The sequence below is a fragment of the Callionymus lyra genome, chromosome 1 (assembly GCF_982586985.1).
Source record: "Callionymus lyra chromosome 1, fCalLyr1.hap1.1, whole genome shotgun sequence".
In the NCBI taxonomy this organism is placed as follows: domain Eukaryota; kingdom Metazoa; phylum Chordata; class Actinopteri; order Syngnathiformes; family Callionymidae; genus Callionymus; species Callionymus lyra.
Window position 1 is genome coordinate 39238666 of NC_141818.1, and position 24760 is coordinate 39263425.

Consider the following 24760-nt stretch of genomic DNA (forward strand, 5'->3'; position numbering starts at 1 on the left):
ACAGAGTAATACTATAAAGCCTCACTGATTAATACTACCTTAGCCTCAAAGAGTGATACTGCCTTAGCCTCACAGAGTAATACTACAGACCCTCACGGAGTAATACTATGAAGCCGCACAGAGTCATTTTTAAGATACTCACAGAGTAATACTAAAAAGCCTCACAGAGTAATACTACCTTAGCCTCACAGAGTAATACTACCTTGGACTCAAAGAGTGATACTACCTTAGCCTCACAGAGTAATACTACAGACCCTCACAGAGTAATACTATGGAGCCTCACGGAGTAATACTACCTTAGCTTCACAGAGTAATACTACAGACCCTCTCGGAGTAATACTATGAAGCCTCACAGAGTATTTTGAAGAGACTCACGGAATAATACTATGGAGCCTCACGGAGTAATACTACCTTAACCGCACAGAGTAACACTACAGAGCCTCGCAGATAAATACTACAGAGCCTCAAAAATGAATACTCCAGAGCCTCACAGAGTAATACTATGGGGCCTCATGGAGTCATAATACAGTAGTAATACCAGGGAGTCCTATGGAGTAATTATTTGGAGCCTCACAGAGTAATAACATTAAAACTTGCTTTGTAGCTTACCAAAGTAATACTTAAAAGGTTTGAAGGCAATGTCAGACCAAAATCTGCGAGATGCCAACATACGCAATGGATTTATGTCTTCTGCTCGTCTCACCTTTACCTTTGAAAGTGTGATGAAAATATTCAACTAAACATGTCAACCATGTTGTTTTTAGAAAAACCAGCCCAGGACTCCCGCTGATTCAGCGTTATGTTCAGCTGATTTTCGTTGTGATAAAATTGTACGATGTTTATCCAGTATTGAAGACGTCAGTATGAGCAGGTCTGTGGTTAATAATTTCATATTTTCAGTGAGATAAAGACGAAGCTGGGAGACCCTTCAGCTGAGTGTTTTGTAGTAGCTGATGACGACCAGGCGTGTACTCAAGAACCCCTCGACCCTTAATCAGAAGCCTGTGAGACCCCAGCAAAACCACAATTTCATTCATCATCCTTGAACTTATCGGGCGCAACTTTGGAAAGATAATCCGGTGATTAGGTTGATCATCTGAACAGAAACACATTTAGATTGTGTTTATTAACAATTATGGTGATCGTTTCCCAGAAGCGTTGCATGAATTAATGAGAGGAAAGATCATTAAAAAAAACAAGATATCTTTAAAAATCATTTCTCACAAACAAAGAGGTTGATTCTTTCTTCCCATAACTTCCTGCTAGCAACCTTGATTAGAACAAGAAAACAATGTATTGTGTCCGTTGTCAGAACTCCAGGGTCGAAGGAGCCAATTATGATTTGCTAAAAATATTTTTTTATCGCAAGGCAACAAACAAAGAACGACTCCATCACATAAAGGTTGTTCCTTGGACGTAGACCTCAAGGTTATAAGTTAGTGAGTAAGTAAGTTAGTAAGTTAATATTTGTAGAGGGCATTTCTAGACCAGGGTCACAAAGTGCCTAAACAATCAAAACAATACCCAATAAAATATATGGTTAAAAGGTCAAGATAACACCAGGACGAACACAGGAGTCTCAGAGAATCAAGGAAAAGCCTGCACGAATAAAAGTGTCTTAAGATGTTTCTTTAAGGAGTCAGTAGATCATCAAACACAGAGGGAGAAGAAGATCGTTCCAAAGCTTAGGAGCAACAGCCTGGAAGGATTTCTCTCCTCTGGTCCTGAACCTCAGAGCCCGAGCTGTGGTGTAAGGCTGGATCAGATCACTGATGTAAAGAGGAGTCTGATCATGAATAGATCTGAAAGTAAGAACCAGAATTTTAAAGTTGATCCTGAAAGAAACTGGAAGCCAGTGAACAGTTTTAAGGATCGGAGAAATGTGAGTTCTTCTACTAGAGCGAGTCAGAATTCTTGCTGCAGAGTTTTGAATCAACTACAGGCGAGACAGATCCTTCTTGTTAAGACATGAAAACAAACTGTTACAGTAGTCCAGGCGAGAAGACACAAACGCATGGATTATAAGCTCAAGATCATGCTGTGACAACATTACCTAAATTATTCCCTGAGATGAGACTGAGATCAAAGATCAAGAGAGAACTTCCTTCAGCTGATTAGTGCTTAATTTGATTGGCTACCCAAACCAGTTTGGATGTTACAAATTGAAGTATGTTTGGTTCCCAAAGTCAATATCATCTTAACTTGATGACGCTTTTGCTGAGAAGTAGAACGTGGACCTCAGCCATGGTGTTGCTCTGCTCTTGCCAATAGTTTTTCCTTGTACCTCTTCATTCACTGGTCCTCATGTAAGGAGGTTTTCAGGGATCATGTTTACAACTATACACGTCTTAAGCTCCTGAAGGTCATTGGGCTTTGAGTTGAAAAGTCTCTTAACCCGGTCTCATTGCAAATACGTTGACAAGAAACACATTGCACACTCGCTGTGACTAATACTGAACGAGAAAAAAAAAGACATGGTATCTTATTGCATGTGTATTTTGCGTAAGGTTGATTCACAGTTGACATTCTTCTGTACCTCGAAAAGAAGTATCCCCATCAGTCAAACCTGGCCAATTATGTAACTAGCTCAGTAATGAAGTAACCCCGATATTTGCGATAGAACAAGATGCAGACACTTCGGACACTTCTGGGATATGTGCAATTTCTGTGTCCGAACTGAACTGAACTGTCAACCCTAACCCTAACCCAAACCCTAATCCCACCCCTAACTCAAACCCCAACCCTAAATCTAATCCTAACCCTTACCCTAACCCCTATCCCAACCCTAACCCCAACCCTAACCTTAAACCATAAACCCTAATCCCAACCGTAACTCAAACCCCAAGGCTGAATCTAATCCTTACCCTTAACCTAACCCCTGTCCCAACCCTAACCCCAACCCTAACCTTAAACCATAAACCCTAATCCCACCCCTAACTCAAACCCCAACCCTAAATCTAATCCTAACCCTTAACCTCACCCCAGCCCCAACCATTACTCTTACACTAATCCTAACCCTTAACATTAAGATAACAGCAACCCCAGTTCAAATTCCAACCCTAAATCTAATCCTTACCCTCAACCTAACCCCTATCCCAACCCTAACCCGAACCCTGACCCTAAACCATAAACCCTAATCCCAACCGTAACTCAAACCCCAAGGCTAAATCTAATCCATACCCTCAACCTAACCCCAACCCTAACTCTACTCAGTATTTCGTTTCCTGACTTAGGTTTGGCTCCCCTGATTGTCTCCGGACCAATCTACTGTGCTTTTGGACTGTTCCTATTCTGACGTTGTCAGCATCTTTTAGTTCTAACGTGAGTTTTTTCTTGATCCTCTTTTAGTTGTCGGCCAGCCGCGCCCCTGCCTGCGTCCTGAGTTTCCTGTGAACCTGTTCTCATTTTGTGGATAAGTTTTTGTTTCTTGACACCGCTTTGGATTTTCTACCTGGATCTCGGTACTACTTCCGCATCTGGTATTCTCGACTTTGAACACCTGACAACTCCAATCCGATGCTGTGTCTCAAATCGCATACTAGCGTACTAAAAGTTAGTATTTTTAGTGCGTTAGTGCGTCTCAATTCTTAGTATGCGAAATTTAGTGCGCCATGCACACTAAATTGGCGTACTAACACACCCACAAAACTGAGCATGGATCGATGGACACTAACCACATTAAACAGACGCCATCTTAGTGACGTTTTAAACGGAAGTTACATCATATATATATGCATATATTTACATATACTTACAGGTGCATTTTCAGCAGTAGTAGGAGGATAAACACGTCTTCGGTGCTGATACCAGCTTAAATATCTCGCGATTATTTAGATTCTCATATTTTTTCTTTATTTCTTTTTCCAAACTTACAAAACTTGCTGCCAGCAGGTGTCGGCGATAGCGTTCAAACAGGTGGTTGAAACATCGTTAAATAGAAGTAGAAGAAGAAGATGTCATGTGATTTCCTGTTAGTGCGTAGCAGCAGAATTTGATTTGAGACATACTATCTGAGGAGAATTTGCTTACTAGTTAGTACGTACACTAAACTGATGCATACTAACTTCTAGCATACTAAGAGAAGTATGCGATTTGAGACACAGCACTAATCTAACTTTAACCCCTAACCCTAACCGTAACCCTAACCGTAAATCTAACCGTAAATCTAATGAAAACCCTCTTATCACTCTCTTCTCCAGTTCTCCCATTTAAATTAAATTTAACTGGGTCTAATTTGAGGTGATTTATATGCCTTTCAAAAATGTAATCCCTCACGTAGGTGCGCGATGGATTTTAGTGCCAAACTAAGGAAAAGGTAGTAAATGGTACAGTTATAGGCAAAAAAAAAAAACCCTCAACTTTGATCCGTCACTGTTGTTCCTTCATGCAGCAGAAACATTGAGGTCAGTCCGCCGCCCGGACTCACCCCCCGCCTCCCCTCTCTCCCCCGGCACCTTATCTGCACCAGTATTTCCTCTGCTCTCGAGCCACACGCCATCTTGACAAACAGATTTATTGCTTACGTCATATTTCTTCCATGTTTTAATCAAACGCCTGGTTGCCGGGGCTGACTCGTGCTCAGATTAATATCGCCATTGATCAGATTGGATGGAGGCGTCGTAGCACCTTCTCCATATACTCCCCCCTCCTCCTTCCTCAAACACTTGCTCAATCTTTCATTTGCTGGAAAAGAGCTTCAGAGATTTCCCGTAAAAATTTCCCTCAGCAGAGCCGCGACACGCCGCTCATATTTATTTGTGTTGGCTTGTGTAATTTCTCTGCTGGTTTATGGTCGAGTTGTATCTTGTTAGCGAAATATATTGATTCTTGGATACCCCTAAATCTGTGCCGGAGTAATGAGGACGACTTGCTTGTGCACACGAGCGTTTTGAGGCCGATATCTGCTTATTTTTCATTGGTTCAGAGGGAGGATGACCCGTTGTCTTCGCGACCTACGACTCATACTGAACTTCTATGGCTGCCAATCTCCTGGTCAGACCGTCTAAATATCGATTATTGGTATTTGATCGATACCAGCGTAACGAGATTGGTACTTTTTCTGCAGTTTTGACCTGTTTCTCTGCCTTTTTTTAGTTTATTTTCTGTTTTTTATATTGTTCTAGTTTTGTCTAAAATATTTGTTCTGTGTTTTAGCCTCATCGTAATTAACTAACTAAATACAAAATAGAAAGAAAAGATAAATCATAAAAAGTATCTGCATGGATATCAGTCATACTCGCCCTGTCTTTACTTGTTTTTTTTCGGATCCATACACAAAATGACTTGTACTGCCTACCCCTATGCTGTGTCTCAAAAAGTGCACTTCTCTAAGTGCGCTGTTTGACAGTACACTGTCGGACAGTGCATTTACTTGTGCTAAAATTTCAACAAGGTAGTACTGTCTTAAATCAAACACTGGATATACAGTAGATACAATATCGGTCGCCCAACTTCCTATGTGATGACGTCACACGCTGCATATGCGAACACAGACGCTTCTCACCGATAAGTCGGTTCTTTGGCCGAGTCAGGCAATTTTCGCAGTGAAAATGATGCCATAGAACAGGGGGTCCCCCACTTTTTTTTTGTTGGGCCAAACACTGGTATGATGTCGGCATCGTGTTCACGGACCAGCCTTGAGATAAAAAAAGAGTAAAATTAAATCGTATAGAGTTTTTTTTTTAACTCATTTTCACTAGTTAACAGGTTCGTTTTTTTAAACAAACTCGACAAGAGCCACAGGCTCATTTTATTTCTGAGTAAAATACAAAATTTTTGTCAAAACAAAACACATTTCACACAGAAATAATCAATAATATAAATTGTTATTCTTTCCGTGCGGCCCGGTGTAGGTACAATTTTGGTCCTCCCTACCTTTTCTTACTTTCAGAGCTATTCATGGTCAGGCTCCTCCTTACATCACTGATCTGATCCAGCCTTACACCCCAGCTCGGGCTCTGAGGTCTGTGGATCAGAATCTACTTATGGTTCCTCGCACACGGTTCAGGACCAGAGGAGAGAAATCTTTTCAGGCTGTTGCTCCTAAGCTTTGGAACGATCTTCCTCTCTCTTTGCGCTTGATGGATCTACTGACTCCTTTAAGAAACATCTTAAGATGTTTCTATTTGTTCAGGCTTTTCCTTGAATTTCTCGAACTCCTGTGTTGTTCTCAGTATTATCTTGACCTTTAAAGTATATACTTTATTAAGTATTGTTTTGATTGTTTAAGCGCTTTGTGACCCTGGTCTCGAAAATATCTATATAGATATATCTATATATCTATATAGATATATATATATCTATATAAATAAATATTACTTACTTACTTACTTACTTTTCGGTCCCTCATCTTCCTCCGTGATGACATCACACGCCGCATATGCGAACGTCTCCTTAAAACATTTTTTAATGGTTTAAATAAACGTCAACAGAACGTTAACATGATACTTTTACCACACATAAAACATATATATTGACAAAAAAAACGACCTTTGTCAAACTTATCACTTTCCGTTCTTTCATTTCCTGGTCTGACGGCACATGTGACTTTGACACCAACAGGAAGTGTCTACATGTTACCTCTGAGACAGTAGTGATCAATACAACAGAAAATGATTGGTGTCAAATTCTCACCTAGTGGTACCAAGTGACTCCAGAGTCTTCTCTGTAGTTTCAAATTAAAAATGCGAAGGTTTGAGCGTAGTCTGGGTGTATAACACTCTAATGAATCAATTAATAGTAATTATCATCCCAGAAAACGATGTGTGGATGTCGACGCTCGTGGAATCGTCGTGGAAACGGTGACGATAACAACACGACACGCTAGGGATCGTCTGAGCTCCTCCTTCACGAGCGCTGACAACACTTCCTCCGGACGTCATGCTCAGCCCATCAGGGCTGTCATCCGCCCCGCGTCAATCACGCGTGACGAGGTCGGAGGTCAACCACGAGCACCACCCCCCCCCCTCCCCTAACCCTCCCTCCATCACCTCCAAAAACATGGTCAGTCCGGGCCGGCGGCCTGTTACGCACGCCTGGAAATGACCGCACGCCCTTTCCGGCTAAGTGCGGAGGTGAGTGATGAACACGAGCAGCCTCTGGCAGATGCAAACTGCAGGGGTGTCGACGATGGAGGTGAAGAATGGAGGGAAAGTGTGGAGAAAAAAATGAAAAAGCGAGTAAGGTGGTGACGGTCGGTGAAAGAATAAAAGCGTGGAGTGTGTGGGGGGGGGTGGGGGGGGGGACTGCGGGCTTCTGATTAAGGGCGAAAGACTTGCAGCCGAGGTGGCGGAGGAAGAATAGAATAGAGTGAATGAAAAAGAGGAAGATGCGAGGAGAGCGGATATATACGGAATGGGAAGACGTGGGGGAGGGAGGGGCGGCGGGGACAATTTAACGAGACTCAAAGCTGTTGCCATCGCCGGAAAACAAGAAAGAAGACAGACGTGGAGGAGATCGGGCCGTGCTGAGGCGGCTGTTAACAGCCTGTTAGTTCTGGCCCGTTCTTTCTTCCGCCGACACTCTGTGATTCCGCGTTCGGAAAAAAAAAATCGTGAGGCAGCTTTTTTTTTTTCTTCTTCTTCTTTTTGAAGAAAACTTTCCCGTATCTAAGAGGTGCATATGAGGTCGATGAGTTTTTGTCATTCCCCCCCCCCCAAAAAAAAAAGAACACATGAACCGGACCTTCGACCCTCATTGATTCTTCTTACTCTTCCCCAAACTTACCTCGTTCTTCACCTTGTGCTGGACCATCTCTGCGTCCTCGGAGCCGCTCGCTTCCTGCTCATAAACACAGACGCTTCTCACAGATAATTCGGTTATTTGGCCGAGTCAGCCAATTTTCGCAGTAAAAATGATGACATAGAACAGGGGGTCCCCGACTTATTTTTGGGGCCACAAACTGGTATGATGTCCACATCGTGTCCATGGACCTGCCTTGAGTTAAAAAAGAGTAAAAATAAACCGTATATAGAGTTTGCTTTTAACTCATTTTCACTAGTTTACAGGTTCATTTTTTAAAATAAACTCGACTTAAACAAGCGTAAACGTGTCAATTTTACTTCTGAGTAAAATACAATATTTTTGTCAAAACAAAAGTCATGTCACATAGAAATAATCAATAATACGAATTGTTACTCTTTCTGTGCGGCCCGGTCTAGGTACAATTTCGGTCCCCCCTACCTTTTCGGTCCCCCATCTTCCTACGTGATGACGTCACACGCTGCATATGCGAACGTCTCTTTAAAATATTTTTTAGTGGGTTAAAGAAACGTCAACAGAACGTTAACATGATACTTTTTACCACACATTAAAGATTTAAATTGATGACACCAACAGAAGTGCCCGCGCTACATGTGACGAAGCCGCTGATCGGCTACTTTAATTTTACAATTAAGACCATAAAACCCTCTTATATTACAACCGAATAATATCATGGAAATTAGAAAATGTTTATTGCCAGTAGTGCTACAATAACACAGTTTTTTTTGTAGTGCATACATTATACAAATGGAACACATTAAAGAAAGATACAATTACTTGTTCAATAAACTGGGCTTATGATTTAAATTGGGAAAAACAATCGAAAAGGAAAACAAAATAATTACTGAGGTGTTTATGATGTGAACTACTGACAGATAGAATGAGTTATAGAAAAGGGGATTTTCTAACATTTTTGCTATTTGAAAAGCGAATAATTTCGGAACTATAAAGTTTGTATTGCATTGTACAGTTGTGCGTTATTATTAGTAAAACAGCTTCAGCCAATCAGCGGCTTCGTCACATGTAGCGCGGGCACTTCCTGTTGGTGTCGTTAGGTTGACGAAGATCGTCTTTTTGTCAATATAAATGTTTTATGTGGTAAAAAGTATCATGTAAACGTCCTTTTGACGTTTCTTTAAAAATATTTTAAAGAGACGTTCGCATATGCAGCGTGTGATGTCATCACGTAGGAAGTGGGGGGACCGAAATTGTAGGGGGGATCGAAATTGTACCCACACCGGTTAAAAATGCCTCATGGACCGGTACCGGCCCACTGCTCTAGAAGATCTCACATAAACTTCCAATAAAAGTTGAAGTTGAAGAAAAGTACTTTTGATGTTTGGTCAATATTCTTTCCACAGTTAATCACACAATTCACAATAAACCGAAATCTTTTTTTTTTTGCCCTGGAAATCGTTGAATGGCACATTTTGCTTTTTTTCACAAGATAGTTCAAGTTTCAGACAGTTTTAGTGCAGAAAAAAATGTTTTAAAATCGATCTTCTCTGGGATTTTGAGGCAGTTACGTTCGAGCCACGTCAAACAAGGACAGGAAGTGTACCAACAAAATAAAAGCAGAGTCATGACACTATTGATGCCTCATCTTAGTAAACATCCTGAAGTTTCATTCCTCACACACCTCACTGTGACTCAAATGTATGTTGCTATTTCAGCAAGAAAAAAAAAAGTTACATTACATAAAATTATATACAACAATTCGATGTTTTATTTTAATTGTGGATACAGTTACTTTTACACTAGAAAGGATAAAAAACAAACTTCTAAAATCCAAATTTATTTCTCAATTATAATCAATGTAGTGCAAAATTTCAAGTCAAAAACTCCTAACAAGTCAATTACAAACTATATAAAATGTTGCAGTTATATTTGAGTCTTGACACACACACATACACAAACACACACACACACACACAAACACACACACACACACGACATAAACACACCTCTGGTGAAGGGTGGCGGGGAGGTTGTAGGGGTAATCAATGTGCAACCTTTAATATAAGGGCACTGAAATTACGCAGAACTTCCATGAGTGGCTTTTAACATTTTTGAGACGGTGAGGTCGCGGCACAGAGAGACGACACCTGTGTTATTGTGTACTCTTGTTGCCTGGTAACAACACCGAGTCCTCAGCCGTCAGCAAGGCCGATGCACAGAAGAAAAAAAAAAGTGTGTGATTTCTGTCTTGATTTCTTTCCAATAACTTGATATGGATTAAATATGTTTAAATACATTTGTGGGTCAAATAATACGATGCATTTTAGAGATTATAAATAAGTAGATAAAAAAAGATTTTTTTGTAGGTGAAAAATAAAGGATCTATTCATGGGTATTCCACCTCACCGACGATGATCCCCAGGTTTTCGACGTATGATGGGATTTCATTGGCTGCCAGCTGATGACTTAATCAAGCGATAATGATGGAGACAAAGTGATTTGCATTGTATCTTCTGGCCAATCGTGAGCGACGGTAACGACTTGCATCCCGGCAAACGAGCTGCTGCCCCGAACGCTTTCGTGCTAATGACCTGATTACTGGCTCATCAGGATTATCTGATCGTGTGTGTGTGTGTGTGTGTGTGTGTGTGTGTGTGTGTGGGGAGGCAGTCTTGCAGGTGGTTGCGTTGAATCGGTCGCATCGCAATGCAGATGTTACGCCGTCGTTAAACTTCCCGGGTTGAAAGTAACGCCTTTTTACAGACAGAGAAGAAGGATGGAGGCAGGAAGTGGTGATGTGTCGATGAAGCTTCGTGAAGCAGGGTCATGCTGTTTAGAGGTCAGTAGGTGGCGCCATCAGTTTAAAAAAAATCATGTGTCATTAGAACAGTCGAAAACAAAGGATTTCAGTGCAGAGAGGTCCGCCATCTAGTGGACTCCGACAATAATGACACTGCTTCGTGAAGCTTCATCAGACCATCACAACCAGGAAGTGTAAAAGAAGATTTGGGGATTGACGCAAATGGAAGCGTTTCTTGTTCACCTTAACTTTAGCTGATGGCTCCAGCAGTGGACCTACTAAGAGAATTCAACAAAATAAGGTAAAAATGTAACCTTTACATTGGGTATAAAACAGATTCTATTGACACTGATCACAATACTATGAAGGGGAGTGAGGAGGAAATCACCCCATGGAGAACGCAGGTGGTCAAAAAGAAATATATAATAGCTAGCAAAAAACCCAGCTCATTTTTATTGACCCATTTTTATTTTTATTTATTTTTTACCTTGAATTATTGCCCCACATCAGTGACGGGTCAGGGATCACATGACACGCTGTGACTGTTTGTAGGGGCCTTGATGAATATTCCAAAAAAAAAAGAACTTGAAGAAAGAGTTTAAGTTTTATTGAATTTGAAATGAATAAATAAACAGGTCAAGGGTCACACAAGTATAGGGCAGTATACTTTGCTCAGCTCTGCCATATTTAATTCATAAAACAAGAGTCCTATTGTGTGTGTGTGTGAGTTTCTTAATAACACACAGAGACATAGATATTAATTTCACTGTGTTTACAATGTAGCCATTAAAACAGTTGTTGTCAATCCCGGTTTGACCCTTAAAATAAAAATGCTTCTGATGATCAGATAAGGCCAAAAAAAAAGACTGATAAAAAAAAAGTGTCAGCTCGATGACCCTGTAATCACAGCGATTTAATCACGATAGCTACTTAACTCTATTGAAAAAGAGCGACTTATCTTTCATGCCACGCAGCCGCGCTCATAATTGTCTGGATGTTGCCGACCATTAGGCTTTTGATTTATTGTTCTCCGGCAGGCGGGACGGCGGGCTCCCTGCGTTGCTTTGGACGTGTTGGAAATGCACAAGTCTTGAGGGCTGAGTTGAATACGAGGAAGTGAAAGCCATATGTCTGCGCTGTCAGGGAGCCACTTGTTAGAGGAAGTTTAGCCTCCCTGTGCCTCCAGCCACGGCCTTAATTATTAATAACATGTCTCCCTCAGAAGAGCTCGGTGAGGGCGGCTCGCCGGGAAATAAAAAATAAAAAAATCTCACAGAGAGAGATTCGTTTTAGTCTTCGGGATAAAACTACATCCGCACCTTTTCGACGACGCCACTAATTTTTCCGGCGTGTAAAACATCAACACGTTTCAGTCGCCCTTAAGTCTCAGGACCGGTCGTAGGTGAAAGACTTTCTGCTCTTTCCATCTGAAGATGATTCCAATCCACCATTCGTAAGCTCGTGGAGTCGACAGAGGAGTCCGGGGTGAGCGGAGTCGCCATGCTTGAGTGGATATCTTCAAAAGTGTTGATGCTACAATTTCCCTGGACTCTTCCACGGTTTGACAAATGTTGGCGCCGGCAGAGTGAGGGGCTTTTCCTGGGTGGTATTCACCAGGATGTAGGGGCTGGGTATCCAACTTCGGTTCTTTGGTGGCGACCGACCGAAATGCTTCGTTAGAACCGAGTATCGAAACATGCCTAATAGTTTTGTGGGGTCAAATAATACGATGCATTTTAAAGATTATAAATAAGTAGATAAAAACAAGATAATTGGGAATTTTTTGTAGGCGAAAAATAAAGTATCTATTCATGGGTATTCCACCTCACCGACGAAAGTCTAAAGTTTAGTTGGTTAGTTTAAACTTGTCTGGATATTTCTAAAGGCAGTGAACATCCGATTGATTTGTCACTTGTTACCAAAGTGTTGTTTTGCACTGAAAATTATTCGTCGTTGTTGGAAATTTACTAAAGCGGAAAAATGTATCCTGAGATTTTCACGACTGTAATTCACTTTTTTGTCTTTTTTGTTTCCTTTAGAATGTATTTTATAAGATTGGTCCCAAAAAAAAAGTATCGTTCAAGAACCGGTATCAAAGGTATTGGTATTAGTTTTGAAATTCTCAGCCAATGCTTGCTCCGGTAGCTTTAACTCTTTGACATTTTCTTTCACAACACCAGAACCTTTGAGGCTTTAGGAAGGGTTTGGAATTCAATTGCATAGTTTCTATGCTCCACGCCCTGTTTAGAAATAGCAAAACAAACAAAACAAAGCCCGGAGAATTGTTGTTATTGTTAATTCGACACGGTTAAAGTAGCTAAGACTCGATGATACTGCACTCATCTGAGTTTACAGAGAAGTCAAGTCACCATTTTTTAACCAATAATTCTTCTATTTACTTGTGATTATATGTCTCGTTTTATTTCTATTGTCTTGTGTTTGTTGTCTGTATTTCTGACACTAACCCAGTCAACAAAATTTATCAGCTTAATACCGAAATGTACATCAAAAAGGCAATACATCTACAAATGCAGGTAAATATAATGAAAGTTGTTTTTCCTAAAAAACAAGGTGAGAGAGAGTGCAGTTTCTGTCGGGTCCAGACGACTATTAAAAAAAAGACAACAAAGACCCTCAGGTTATTGTCCTGCTCTCCACACTAAAAGGGAATCGTTTGGTGCCGTCATTACGCGTCCAAACAAGCCGAGCCAGAACATTTTTGGAATCAGAGTAAACAAAGCAGGCAGAAATAATAATGATCATAATTACTGTGGTCACCTTTGGATTTTTTTTGGAGAGCAAGCGTCCGCGGACGAGTAACTTTTGCGAGAGAGAGAGAGAGAGAGAGAGAGTGAGAGAGAGAGAGAGAGAGAGAGAGAGAGAGAGAGAGAGAGAGAGAGAGAGAGAGAGAGAGAGCCTGTAGAGGCGCCATCAGTCATAGCGTGTTGGCACCACGGGTCTGGAGGTATTTACATAGATAGATGATAGAGAGATTATGGGCCACCAGGGTTATTAATCATAACTCTGCTTGGAGGAAAAGGAACCCCCAAGTGTCACTGTCTGTCTACAGGAACTACCTGTGGTTTGGGTGCATTCGGGTCTCACTGCTTAAAGTGCTTTTGAAGTGATTTTTTTTTTATTTTCTTTTTGAAACATTTATTGGTATAAAATAATATTTTACATAGTTGTAGCTGGTTTTATGGAAATCTACTTGTCTGACATAAAAGTGGGCGTGGTTATGTGTGTGACAACAGCGGGTGAAGTTACCATCTTATTGCTTTCCATTTATAAAAATAAGTTAAAATTACAGCGAAATAAGGGTATTTTCACTTTGTATTAGTTGACGATGATCAAGAGATCTGCAGCTCGACTGCAATAACCCTATATAGTAGTGATGGTCTGATGATTTTTAGGTGTTAAGTTTCCTTTCAGTCGCCAAAATATGGATACAAATAAACCTAAGTCTATACATTATTTATACACAAACCAATAAGCAAAAGAAGATTTTTTTTTTTTACTCGTGTGAGATTTAATTACTGATGGATTGATTGAAGCGTCATGAAGCAGTGTCATGTTGTTTAGAGGTCAGTAGGTGGCGCCATCAGTTTAAAAATGATGTTTCATTAGAGCAGTTGTTCAAAACAAAGGAAAATAGAGCAGAGACCACCATCTAGTGGACACTGAAAATAATGACACTGCTTCATGACGCTTCATCAGACCATCACTAATATATAGATGACTAGACAAGACTAGTCTTGTAGTTTGTAATAAATTGTTGTTATAAAATACTTGAACGACACATTCAGGTCTGTTTTAATAAAACACACTGTGAAGTTGCTTGTCTTTTTAAGTAAATATTTGTATTTGCTCCTGGTCTCAATATTTGCTGATAACAAAATTTGAATCAAAAATGACTAAGGGTCATATCATCGGAATAAATTAAAATACATTACATACATCCGGTCTTTCGGGTCACCTTGACCCAGAGGCCGAACAAGGGTTAATGAACTTCAGGGTGATATTAGACTCAGTTTTAGAATCAGTTTTATCAGACTTATATCGGAGTTGATTCTTTAACAGACTCTTCACATGGACATGACATATGTTGTACAGAACTATTGGGTTAAAAGTTGTGTTTAAAACTTCACCCATGCTTGTGTATTTCAATCCAACATTGTGCCACAAGTCAAACTGGTCAGGATTTTCTTAGATCAAAAGAATGAAAGGTAAAAGACGGCCAATGGCAGTTTTTTACCTGTATTTTACCTGACATTTTTAATTGTATTAATCCCAACTAGTAGAACCTTAAATACAACAAGATACAGTTACTTGTTTAAGGACTAACCTCTTTTTTTCTCATCCTACTCGTCTTTCTTCTAGAAAAATAAAGTCTTAAATATATCATATTATTGTGTATTTTTTGTGGTTTAAAGCAGTTTTCCCAAACCCTTTTTAGCGCCAAGGACCGGTTTAATGTCAGACGATATTTTAGGGATCGGCTTTTAAAGTTTGGTGGATAAATACAACATAAAAACTAGTTAATAGTACAAACTGTACATTGATACACGCGTCTCAACACCTGAACTGAGAAAACAAGAGACGAATCGTAAGGTTTTTGTAGAAAAGTTAAGACACTTTTAATATAGTCCAACGTTATTGTAACGCCTTCTCATCACAAGGGCGTTTCCACAGGTCGACTCTGACCACAAGACCCGCGATAATGAAGTGATTCTCGGCGACAGGTGAAGAACTCTCTGGGCTGTTTGCTTTGGTAACTGTAGTTCCGTCCCCTCTGACCCCAATAAGAGTTGACACCTAGACCGTCGCCGCCTCCTCCGCTCGTCTCCACCGGCCGACGCTCGTGTGTTCAGGGACGCTTCAGGTGAACGCTCGCGTGTTTTCAATACGGCGGGACTCGTGTAGCAGAACTCTCCAGGTGTTATTTCAACGATGGTCGTCACTTCGTTGCGATGTCAGGAGAGTCGGCGAGTGTCATGTAGCAGAAGATATAGAAATAAACTGACACAACAAGACCCTTGATTTTGTAGATGAAGGACATTTCCTTCGGTGCAACGGAAAATAAACGGTATTGCATTTACACTAGTCCACCAGTAGGAAGGAGATATTTTTTTTTATAATTCAGTAAAAAAAATAGTTTCAATCCGAAAAAATGGTCAAAATAAACATTTTCAATCAAAAATGAAGTAGAAAGTTCTGAAAAATAAAACCGTATAAGTATCTTCAAGTGAAACAACCTTCTTTTTTTAAAAAATAAAGTTATTGATTGTCTTTTTGTGGCATTATGGGTAGAACATTCGTGTCTTAATTATTCAATACCAATAAACATATCATCATTTTTTTTCTTTATTATTACAAATATTTCTCTTGATTGTAAATATTATATTACTTTTCATTTTTGAATAATTAACTAAAAATCTACCCTAATAATGGGGAGAGCCTGAAACATTGATTGAAAAAACTACAGAGAGGTTCTTTAAATGTAGGGTTTTCCTCGATTTTATGTGAGACAAAAATTGAGCCATTATAATCTTTTTTTTTTTTTGACAAACGTCCAGATACATAAACTTGGAATCTAAAAATATTCATTTTTATTTTAATTAAATGTTATTAATTATTGTTATGAAAAGTTATCGCAATGTTTCTTATTTTATTTTAATTTATTGTATTTAATTAATCTAATTTTATTTCATTATTTTACTGTGTAAACATTTTTTTTTTTAATATGGTTTGATTTTCAAGAGAAGATGATTGAAGCATCAATGACTATAGAATGTAATTTGGATGGAATATTAGTTAAAAAGAATTGTTATATTACTAAAAGATAGATGTTAAGTAGAAGTAAGTAAGTAATCATTATTTATAAAGCATCTTTCTAGACCAGGGTCACAAAGCTTTAACAATCAAAAGCAATACACATTTAAAAATAAATACGGATTTAAAAAAAATTAAAAGGCAAAGACATTGGACAGATAGAGAACTCTGAAAGTAAGAACCAGAATTTTTAAATTGATCCTGAAAGAAACTGGCAGCCAGTGAAGAGTTTTAAGGATCGGAGAAATGTGAGTTCTCCTACTAGAGCGCCTCCTAATTATCGCTGCAGAGTTTTGTATTAACTGCAGGCGAGACAGATCCTTCTTGTTTTAGACACCAAAATAAACTGTTAGAATAGTCTAAACAAGAAGATAAACGCATGGATTAGAAATTCCAGATCATGTTGTGACATCATTTTCGTAAGTTTAGAGATTTTTCTCAGTTGAAGGAAACCGTTTGTGGTCAGTTTTCTACAGTGTTGAACAAGAGACATGTCTTTGTCAAATACAACACCCAGGTTTCTCAGGCTCAGACTGACCTTAGTCAACCAAGTACTGACTCAACCCTGGAATCTTATCATCAGGAGCAATAACCAGAGATTCAGTTTTGTCCTCATTTAGCTGCAAAGTGTTTTTTTTCACTCAGCCAATGTTTGATTTCTAGCAAACAATTCTCCTTGCGTTTGTGATTGACTAAGGCTTTTTTTTTGTCTGGGATGTTGACGCAATAACAAATACCATGTGAACCGACTGGAATACAAATCTTAAAACGCCGTTTTGTTCGCACATTTGCGTTGTTTCGAATGGATTAATTAGAGAATGACGTCTGTATCTGCGTCTGAGCTTTTTTTTCCCAGCGTCGTTCAGGAACCCTGACGACTGTGATTAACTAATTCCTCCGAGATCACTCTCCAAGACGCGCTTGCCAGAGGCGTCGACGTGATGCGGGGAAAATGTCACGAGCCGTCATGAGACCCGTCGCCCCAATCAATCAATCAACCCCGGCGTCACCCGCCCGCTCACCGCCGCTGGATCAGTGCAGCCGCTCTCATTTCTGGATGCAGAAGCACCTTAAATGCATTTCACTGTCATCAATTACAGGAAGGTTGAGTGTGTGTGTGTGTGTGTGTGGAGGTGCACGGATTTGTGCGACTAAGAGAAGTGATGAAAGGAAGCGCAGACCAGAACAGCGCCGAAGATAGAGATGTAAAAGATGTGTGAGGAAGATCCGAGCAGATGTGTTGCGAGCGAGAGAAACTCGATCGTCTTACTGCGCCCCGGATAGCTGCAGGAAAGATAATCGATCAATCGCTGGCTCGGCGTGAGCCGGAGGTACAGTCAGACGAGATTTGTGGGGAAGTGGAGTCCAAGGTGAAGGCTGTTATCTGCAGCCTCACAAAACAACACAAAAAAACAGTCCAAGAACATTTTCCTTTTTTTTTTTTTTTAATCCATTTTAGGTAATTTCTCCTTCGTTTTTTTTTGGCAAAGTAAAAGGCTTTTTTTTTGAAGATGAATGATGGAACAGGAGTTTTCAAAGATATCTGGAAAACCTCTTGAGTCCAGGAGACGTAATGGAGGAAGCAGAGGTTCTACTCCGATGCTGTGTCTCAAATCGCATACTTGCGTACTCAAAGTTAGTATTTTTTAGTGCGTAAGGGCGTCTCAATTCCTAGTATGCGAAATTTAGTGCGCCATGCACACTAAATTGTCGTACTAAAACGCCCACAAAACTGAGTATGGTTCCATGGACACTAACCACCCTAAACAGCTCCATCTTAGTGACGTTGTAAACGGAAGTTACATCATATATAAATGCATATATATTCATATACGTACAGGTTTATTTTCCGCAGGAGTAGAAGGATGAGACGTCTTCGGTGCTGATACCAGCTTAAATATCTCGCGACTATTTCGATTCTCATATTTTTTCTTTATTTCTTTTCCCAAACAGCAGGTGGCGATAGCGTTCAAACAGCTGGTTGAAACCATCGTTAAATAGAAGTAGAAGAAGAAGCTGTCGAGTCATTTCCTGTTAGTGCGTAGCGGCAGAGTTTGATTTGAGACATACTATCTGTGGAGAATTTGCGTACTAGTTAGTATGTACACTATCCTGATGCATACTAACTTCTAGTATACTAAGAGAAGTATGCGAGCACAGGAGTGATGGAGGGAGCAGAGGTTCTACTCCGATGCTGTGTCTCAAATCGCATACTTGCGTACTCAAAGTTAGTATTTTTGGTGCGTAAGGGCGTCTCAATTCTTAGTATGCAAAATTGAGTGCGCCATGCACACTAAATTGTCACTAAAACGCCCACAAAACTGAGTATGGATCAATGGACACTATCTACCCTAAACAGCCCCCAACTTAGTGACATTGTAAACGGAAGTTACATCATATATAAATGCATATATATTCCTATACGTACAGGTTTATTTTCAGCAGTAGTAGGAGGATAAACACGTCTTCGGTGCTGATACCAGCTTAAATATCTCGCGAATATTTTGATTCTCATATTTTTTCTTTATTTCTTTTTCCAAACTTGCAAAACGTGCTGCCAGCAGGTGGCGATAGTGTTCAAACAGCTGGTTGCAACCATCGTTAAATAGTAGTAGAAGAAGAAGCTGTCGTGTCATTTCCTGTTGTGTGTAGCAGCAGAGTTTGATTTGAGACATACTATCTGTTGAGAATTTGCGTACTAGTTAGTACGTACTCTATCCTGATGCATACTAACTTCTAGTATACTAAGAGAAGTATGCGATTTGAGACACAGCACGGGAGACATAATGGAGGGAGCAGAGGTTCTACTCCGATGCTGTGTCTCAAATCGCATACTTGCGTACTCAAAGTTAGTATTTTTAGTGCGTAAGTGCGTCTCAATTCTTAGTATGCGAATTTTAGTGCGCCATGCACACTAAAGTGGCGTTCTAAAACAACCACAAAACTGAGTATGGTTCGATGGACACTAACCACCCTAAACAGCTCCATCTTAGTGACGTTGTAAACGAAAGTTACGTCATATATATATGCATATATATCATAATAATCTCTATTTATATAGCGCCTTTCTAGTGTATTTTCAGTAGCAGTAGAAGGATGTCACGTCTTCGCTTAAATATCTCGCGAATATTTTGATTCTCATATTTTTTCTTTATTTCTTTTTCCAAACTTGTAAAACGTGCTGCCAGCAGGTGGCGATAACGTTCAAACAGCTGGTTGCAACCATCGTTAAATAGTAGTAGAAGAAGAAGCTGTCGTGTCATTTCCTGTTAGTGCGTAGCAGCAGAGTTTGATTTGAGACGTAGATCTGTGGAGAATTTGCGTACTAGTTAGTACGTACACTATCCTGATGCATACTAACTTCTAGTATACTAAGAGAAGTATGCGATTTGAGACACAGCACGGGAGATGTAATGGAGGGAGCAGAGGTTCTACTCCGAGTCACTCCTGAACGACTGAGCTACGACCATATGTCACAATTCAGATGAATTTTGAAAAGATGAAACTACAGAATTAAAACACCTCTTTACTCCTTATTTGTCAAACGAGTTTGTGATCACGTTCTTTTCCTCTCAGATCTTTAAAAAAAAAAAGGGACGATTAAATCTCCCTCTGAATCTAAAATGTCATCCCTGGCAGTAGATGTTCTGCTCCGGCTCTGGACGAGGCACCAGCGGTTCTCGCCGCTGTCATATTGCATCAGCGCTCCGATGATTACTTCCACCTTGTCTCCCTCGTCGTGGGAATGATTTTGACACGCACTCACACCCTACTTTCTCCGCATCAATATGCGTGTGTTGAAATAAAAACAGCAAATAAATAATGAAAGGCCAGTAAGGGAGGGATGAGTCGCTGATGTGTGGCTCCCTTTGCTCCTTTGCTTCAGTGACCTCTGACTCATTCGCCAGAACAAAATGTGCAAATCCTCTTTCTTTTTATTTTTTTTTACATTTAACTTATCAAATTCAATCAGTACAGGATCGTTTAATGATTGTTGTTATTTTATTTACATTTCCCGCAAACTAAATAACTTTCTATATTGAAATGTTGAATTTTTGCATTGAATAATTGAATTTTTCCCCCTTATAAATGACTTAATTCTTTTGGGAAATTCAACATTTTTTTCAACGCAGAGTCTACGGGCAAGAGGCAGAGGACACCCTGGAAAGGACGCAAATCTGTCGCAGGACACACAAAGAGAGAAAGCCAATTAAAAAACACACGCATACCTGCAGACATTTCCCAGTTTCCCATGTTTTTTTGGACTGTGGGAGGAAACCGGAGTGCCCGGAGTAAACCCACGCAACACGGGGAGAACATACAAAGTACACACAGAAAGGTCACAAGTTGTTTTCCTCCCGGAGACGGATGGAAGTGAACCAGCAACGTTCTTGCTGACATAGTGCCACCATGTTCGGTTCTCTTTGGGTATCGTCCGGTGACGCTTTAGTACCTACATTTTTATACTGAATTCAAATAGCTATGAATTGAAAATGATTGAATTTAGAAAATTTATTTTTGAATGATTGGAATAAGATTATCAAATACTAACATTAAAATTATTTTTAAGATTAAACATTATCAACAGAATTGACATTATTGCCCTAAAAAACATGTAGACTACTGAACTCTAAGTAAAAGGTCAACGATCAGGTCAAGGGGGCACAAGAGAGGCAGAAGACCACCATACAAATATAAATCTGTCCAATTATGATGAAGTATTATTCATATCTAAGAGACCACCTTTACAGTTCCAATGGGTCCAATTGTAAGGAAGTAAGTAAGTAAGTAATATTTATTTATATAGCGCTTTTCCAGACCAGGGTCACAAAGCGCTTAAACAATCAAAACAATATTCAATAAAGTATAAACTTTAAAGATCAAGATAAACCTGAGAATACAACAGGAGTTCCAGAAAATCAAGGAAAAGCCTGAACAAATAAAAACGTCTTAAGATTACATTTACATCATATGTATTTCATACTCAGTGAGGGAGATTTTAGCGACCTTTTGCTAATTTTATTAGGGCAGAAAGGGGACACAAGACCCCCCACTAAAATGTCAATAAGTCCAATTTAAATGAAATTAATAAAAATTCAATATTGACATAATTTCAGCTCATTTTGGCTAATAATTCTCACAGGAAAAGTATACCAGCTCTTTTTTTTTAATTGAGTTAAGTTGTACTAGCCTGTCAGATTCTTAATAAACAGGAACATATAAACTCCCTCAATAATATTTAGCAGTAAAACCAACACGCTGCGCCTGTCGTGATCGCTCCAGTAAGCTGAGAAAATCGGTTAAATCCTCTTTCATGGTAGAGTCGCATGCGGCTGCCGGCGTTTTTTCAAAAGTGGGTTTGTTGTTCAGCGGTTAGCATAAGCTACTTTGTAGCTTCGTTAACTGATGGACTTTTTTTTTTTACTGAACCACTGGGTTTCAGTGGAAATGGAGGAAGTTTAACCTTTGGAGTGAGATCATCAACAAAGATATAACGGCGAACTAACAGCTCTGTTTTCAGACGTGTACTTCCTTTTGTGTTCTCAGTTTTAGCTTGCCCTTTAAAGTATATACTTTATTGAGTATTGTTTTGATTGTTTAAGCGCTTTGTGACCCTGGTCTGGAAAAACACTATATAAATAAAAATGACTTACTTACTTACTTGTGCTAGTAAAACATGTGGCTTTAAACTAGATTTATATTCTTTAAATAAAAGGGTGGACTCAGATTCCTAACTTGACGTTTTTTTATTTTTTTTATTTTAAATTATAGTCGAATAATTATATTAATTCCATCCATGGTGAAGCCTGTTTTCAATGTGTCGACCTCCGAATACAATTTTTTACTTTTTTGCAAATGAAAAAACGCCGAGCTCGACATCTTCCACTGATAGGTTGAGCATTAAAGTATTGACCTTTTAATCCGAGACCTCGGTCCCTCTGTCGGAAAACTGCTTTTTCCAGGTCGGTCAGTTTCTAATCCCAGCGTAAGGGTCTGGTTCATGAGTGAGGGGAGGATTGACATCGACAATTTAGGTTTGAATTGGTTGAAAATAAAAAAGCTGAGCCAAGAGGCAATTTTAACTCTCGTTTCATGAGAGGCGCTCCACTTTTTTTTTTTGTTTGGGGGGGGGCATAAATAATTCAAAGACAGAAACAGAAGTCTTCCGACAACGTCCACAAACTTTCCGATCAGATTGTGTGTTTGTGTTTTTTTTTATTTTTTCCCCCAAGTGGCGTGTGCAGGTGGCCGGTATGTTAGTCTTCCGGCTCAGAAACGCATCAGCGCCGCTGAGGAACGTGGAACTCTAATCCCGACTCAAGAGTGCAGAATGGGAGCTCGGGGAAGGATTAGAGAGAGCCGTCTCTGATATTATTTAATCTCGGCCCGGCTCGGGCGAGAGCGAGCCGCCGCATCCCTGATGCACCTTATCAGCTCGTGATGACCGGCGAGGGGGGGGGAAGGGCGGGTGGGATTCGGTGGCTGAGCGCCACATTACCACCACCGCTGCAGACCATTTTTTAAGTCTCGCTGGCCTCCGCCAGTCAGCGGCTCAATTTGGGTGTTGGCAAGCGTGTTCAGTCAGGGGAGAAGTCCGTCCCGGATGATTTCCTCCTCCTCTGCTCGGTCTCCTCAGCACCGTCTCCCCCTCAGCTACCACCCAAATAAGCCTCCCTCTCCCCCCCCCTCACACCCTCCCCTTACCCGTGAAACCCAAAGACCCAGCAATCACTCAGTTGCTCACGCTATCTCAGGAGCACGTCTTGCTTCATCCCCCCACAACCCATCCGCCATCTTCCCCCCCCCCCCCCCCTCCTCGCCTCCCCTAATGCATTCCAGCATGACAAACCACATGGGATTTCACTAGTCCTTTAAAGTCTGCTGCCTCTGGGAACCGCACTTCTCCATGCAACATTTTAGTATTCCAGGAATACGTGACTGGGAAGGCAACTGATGCCGCCGCTACGTTTCTCACCATCTCACCCAGAAAAAAAGAAAAAAAAAGGAATCACAGAAATCGTCCTCTTCTGTCAAGATTTGCTTTTTTTTATTTTTTATTAGAACACATAAAAGCATCACAACAACAATATACAAATTTTTTGTAATTCTTGAACCGAAAAACACATTTTACACATGCAACAATAGGGTTTTTAAGACAATGAGAAACTGGTTTCATCTGTTTTTTTTTTTTGGAATGTATTTCTACCGAGAAGAAAGGTCTGGACTTTTTTTTTTCCGTTCGTTTGATATGTTGTATGTTTGTTTATTTCTTCGATTTCCTCGTTAAACCGTGAAACAGAATTCAAATCTTTAACTGAAGGAAATATATATTTTTTTTACAGTGTGGCTTCTCGCTCAAGACAATGTGCCCTGTTTAGAAGCGAGTCAACACAGGATAGAAAAAAATCGCCTCCGAAATGTTGTCATCAACGAGCCACAACCTGCAGCCACGGCAAGAAGAAAAAGAAATCAAAGAAAAACAATTGAAAGCATGTGGATGAATTCATCAAAATCGAAAACAAAAAAAGCAAAATCGTTCCAATCAGAATAGATTATTGCTCCAGATTCGCGTGTTTGTCGTCGATCTTCGTGGCTGCCTTGGTTCGTGTCTGATTGTCTGTGTGTCCTTCGCGCAGGATCGGCTGTCGATCGACAGCCACAACACTAAAAACACATTCATAGACACCAAAATATACATTATGATACTGTCGTAAAAGGTACAATAATTACACAGAAATGAAAATTACAGAGTTAAAACAACACCGTTAAGTTTTTTCTTTCCATCTCAGTTCCGTTTTGTCTCAAGAGAGTCAAAGAGTCCGATCGTCTCCGCGGACGGACGGTCGCGTCCGTCGTCTAAAAGAACCATCGGAAAGCTTCTCCGCTGTTGACCGGCGTCCTCTGTGGGGGAAAGAGAGAAAGAAAATGTCAATAAAAGAGTCGTATCGAGCATGTTTTGAAGCCTCTACGTCGGTGATTCATTCATTGAGGAGTAAACCGACTCAGAGGAAAACATAGAAACTCCAAACAGGAAGTTGCATCAAGCTGGAAATGAGGCTTTTATGCAAACAACGACACCAACGTCCAAACACGGTCGCATTAAGGCAGGGACCAGCAGTTTAATTTAAGGTTAATATAATAAAATTAAAAATGAATTTGATGGAAAAATGCCAAAAAAACAATAAATGTGATTTTATTAAAGCGCACCTAATGTGAAAACCCAACTCTCCTGACTTATTAACTTGTTGTAAATGTTGAAGTCGTCCTCTTCAAAATGCAGTAGTTTGTTTAAAGTTATTACTTAATAAAGTTCTCTCCCGTCTGAAATCTCGCCAAACAAGATTACGGTTTAAATTAAACATTCTGACATCACACTGGTGCAGGTGTCCTCCCCTAGAAGCCCTAAAT

The 24760-nt window shown here is 40.1% G+C and overlaps 1 protein-coding gene across 1 annotated transcript in view; it reads right to left on the reverse strand.

The window, feature by feature from the left end:
- Window positions 1–23407: 23407 nt before the first annotated feature.
- Window positions 23408–24760, reverse strand: part of cxxc4 (CXXC finger 4) — a 42595-nt gene continuing 41242 nt past the window's right edge. The window contains exon 3 of the mRNA XM_087807276.1: window positions 23408–24253. Within this exon, the coding sequence (XP_087663402.1) occupies window positions 24209–24253 (45 nt within the window). The 3' untranslated portion in view covers window positions 23408–24208. The remainder of the gene's footprint in view (window positions 24254–24760) is intronic.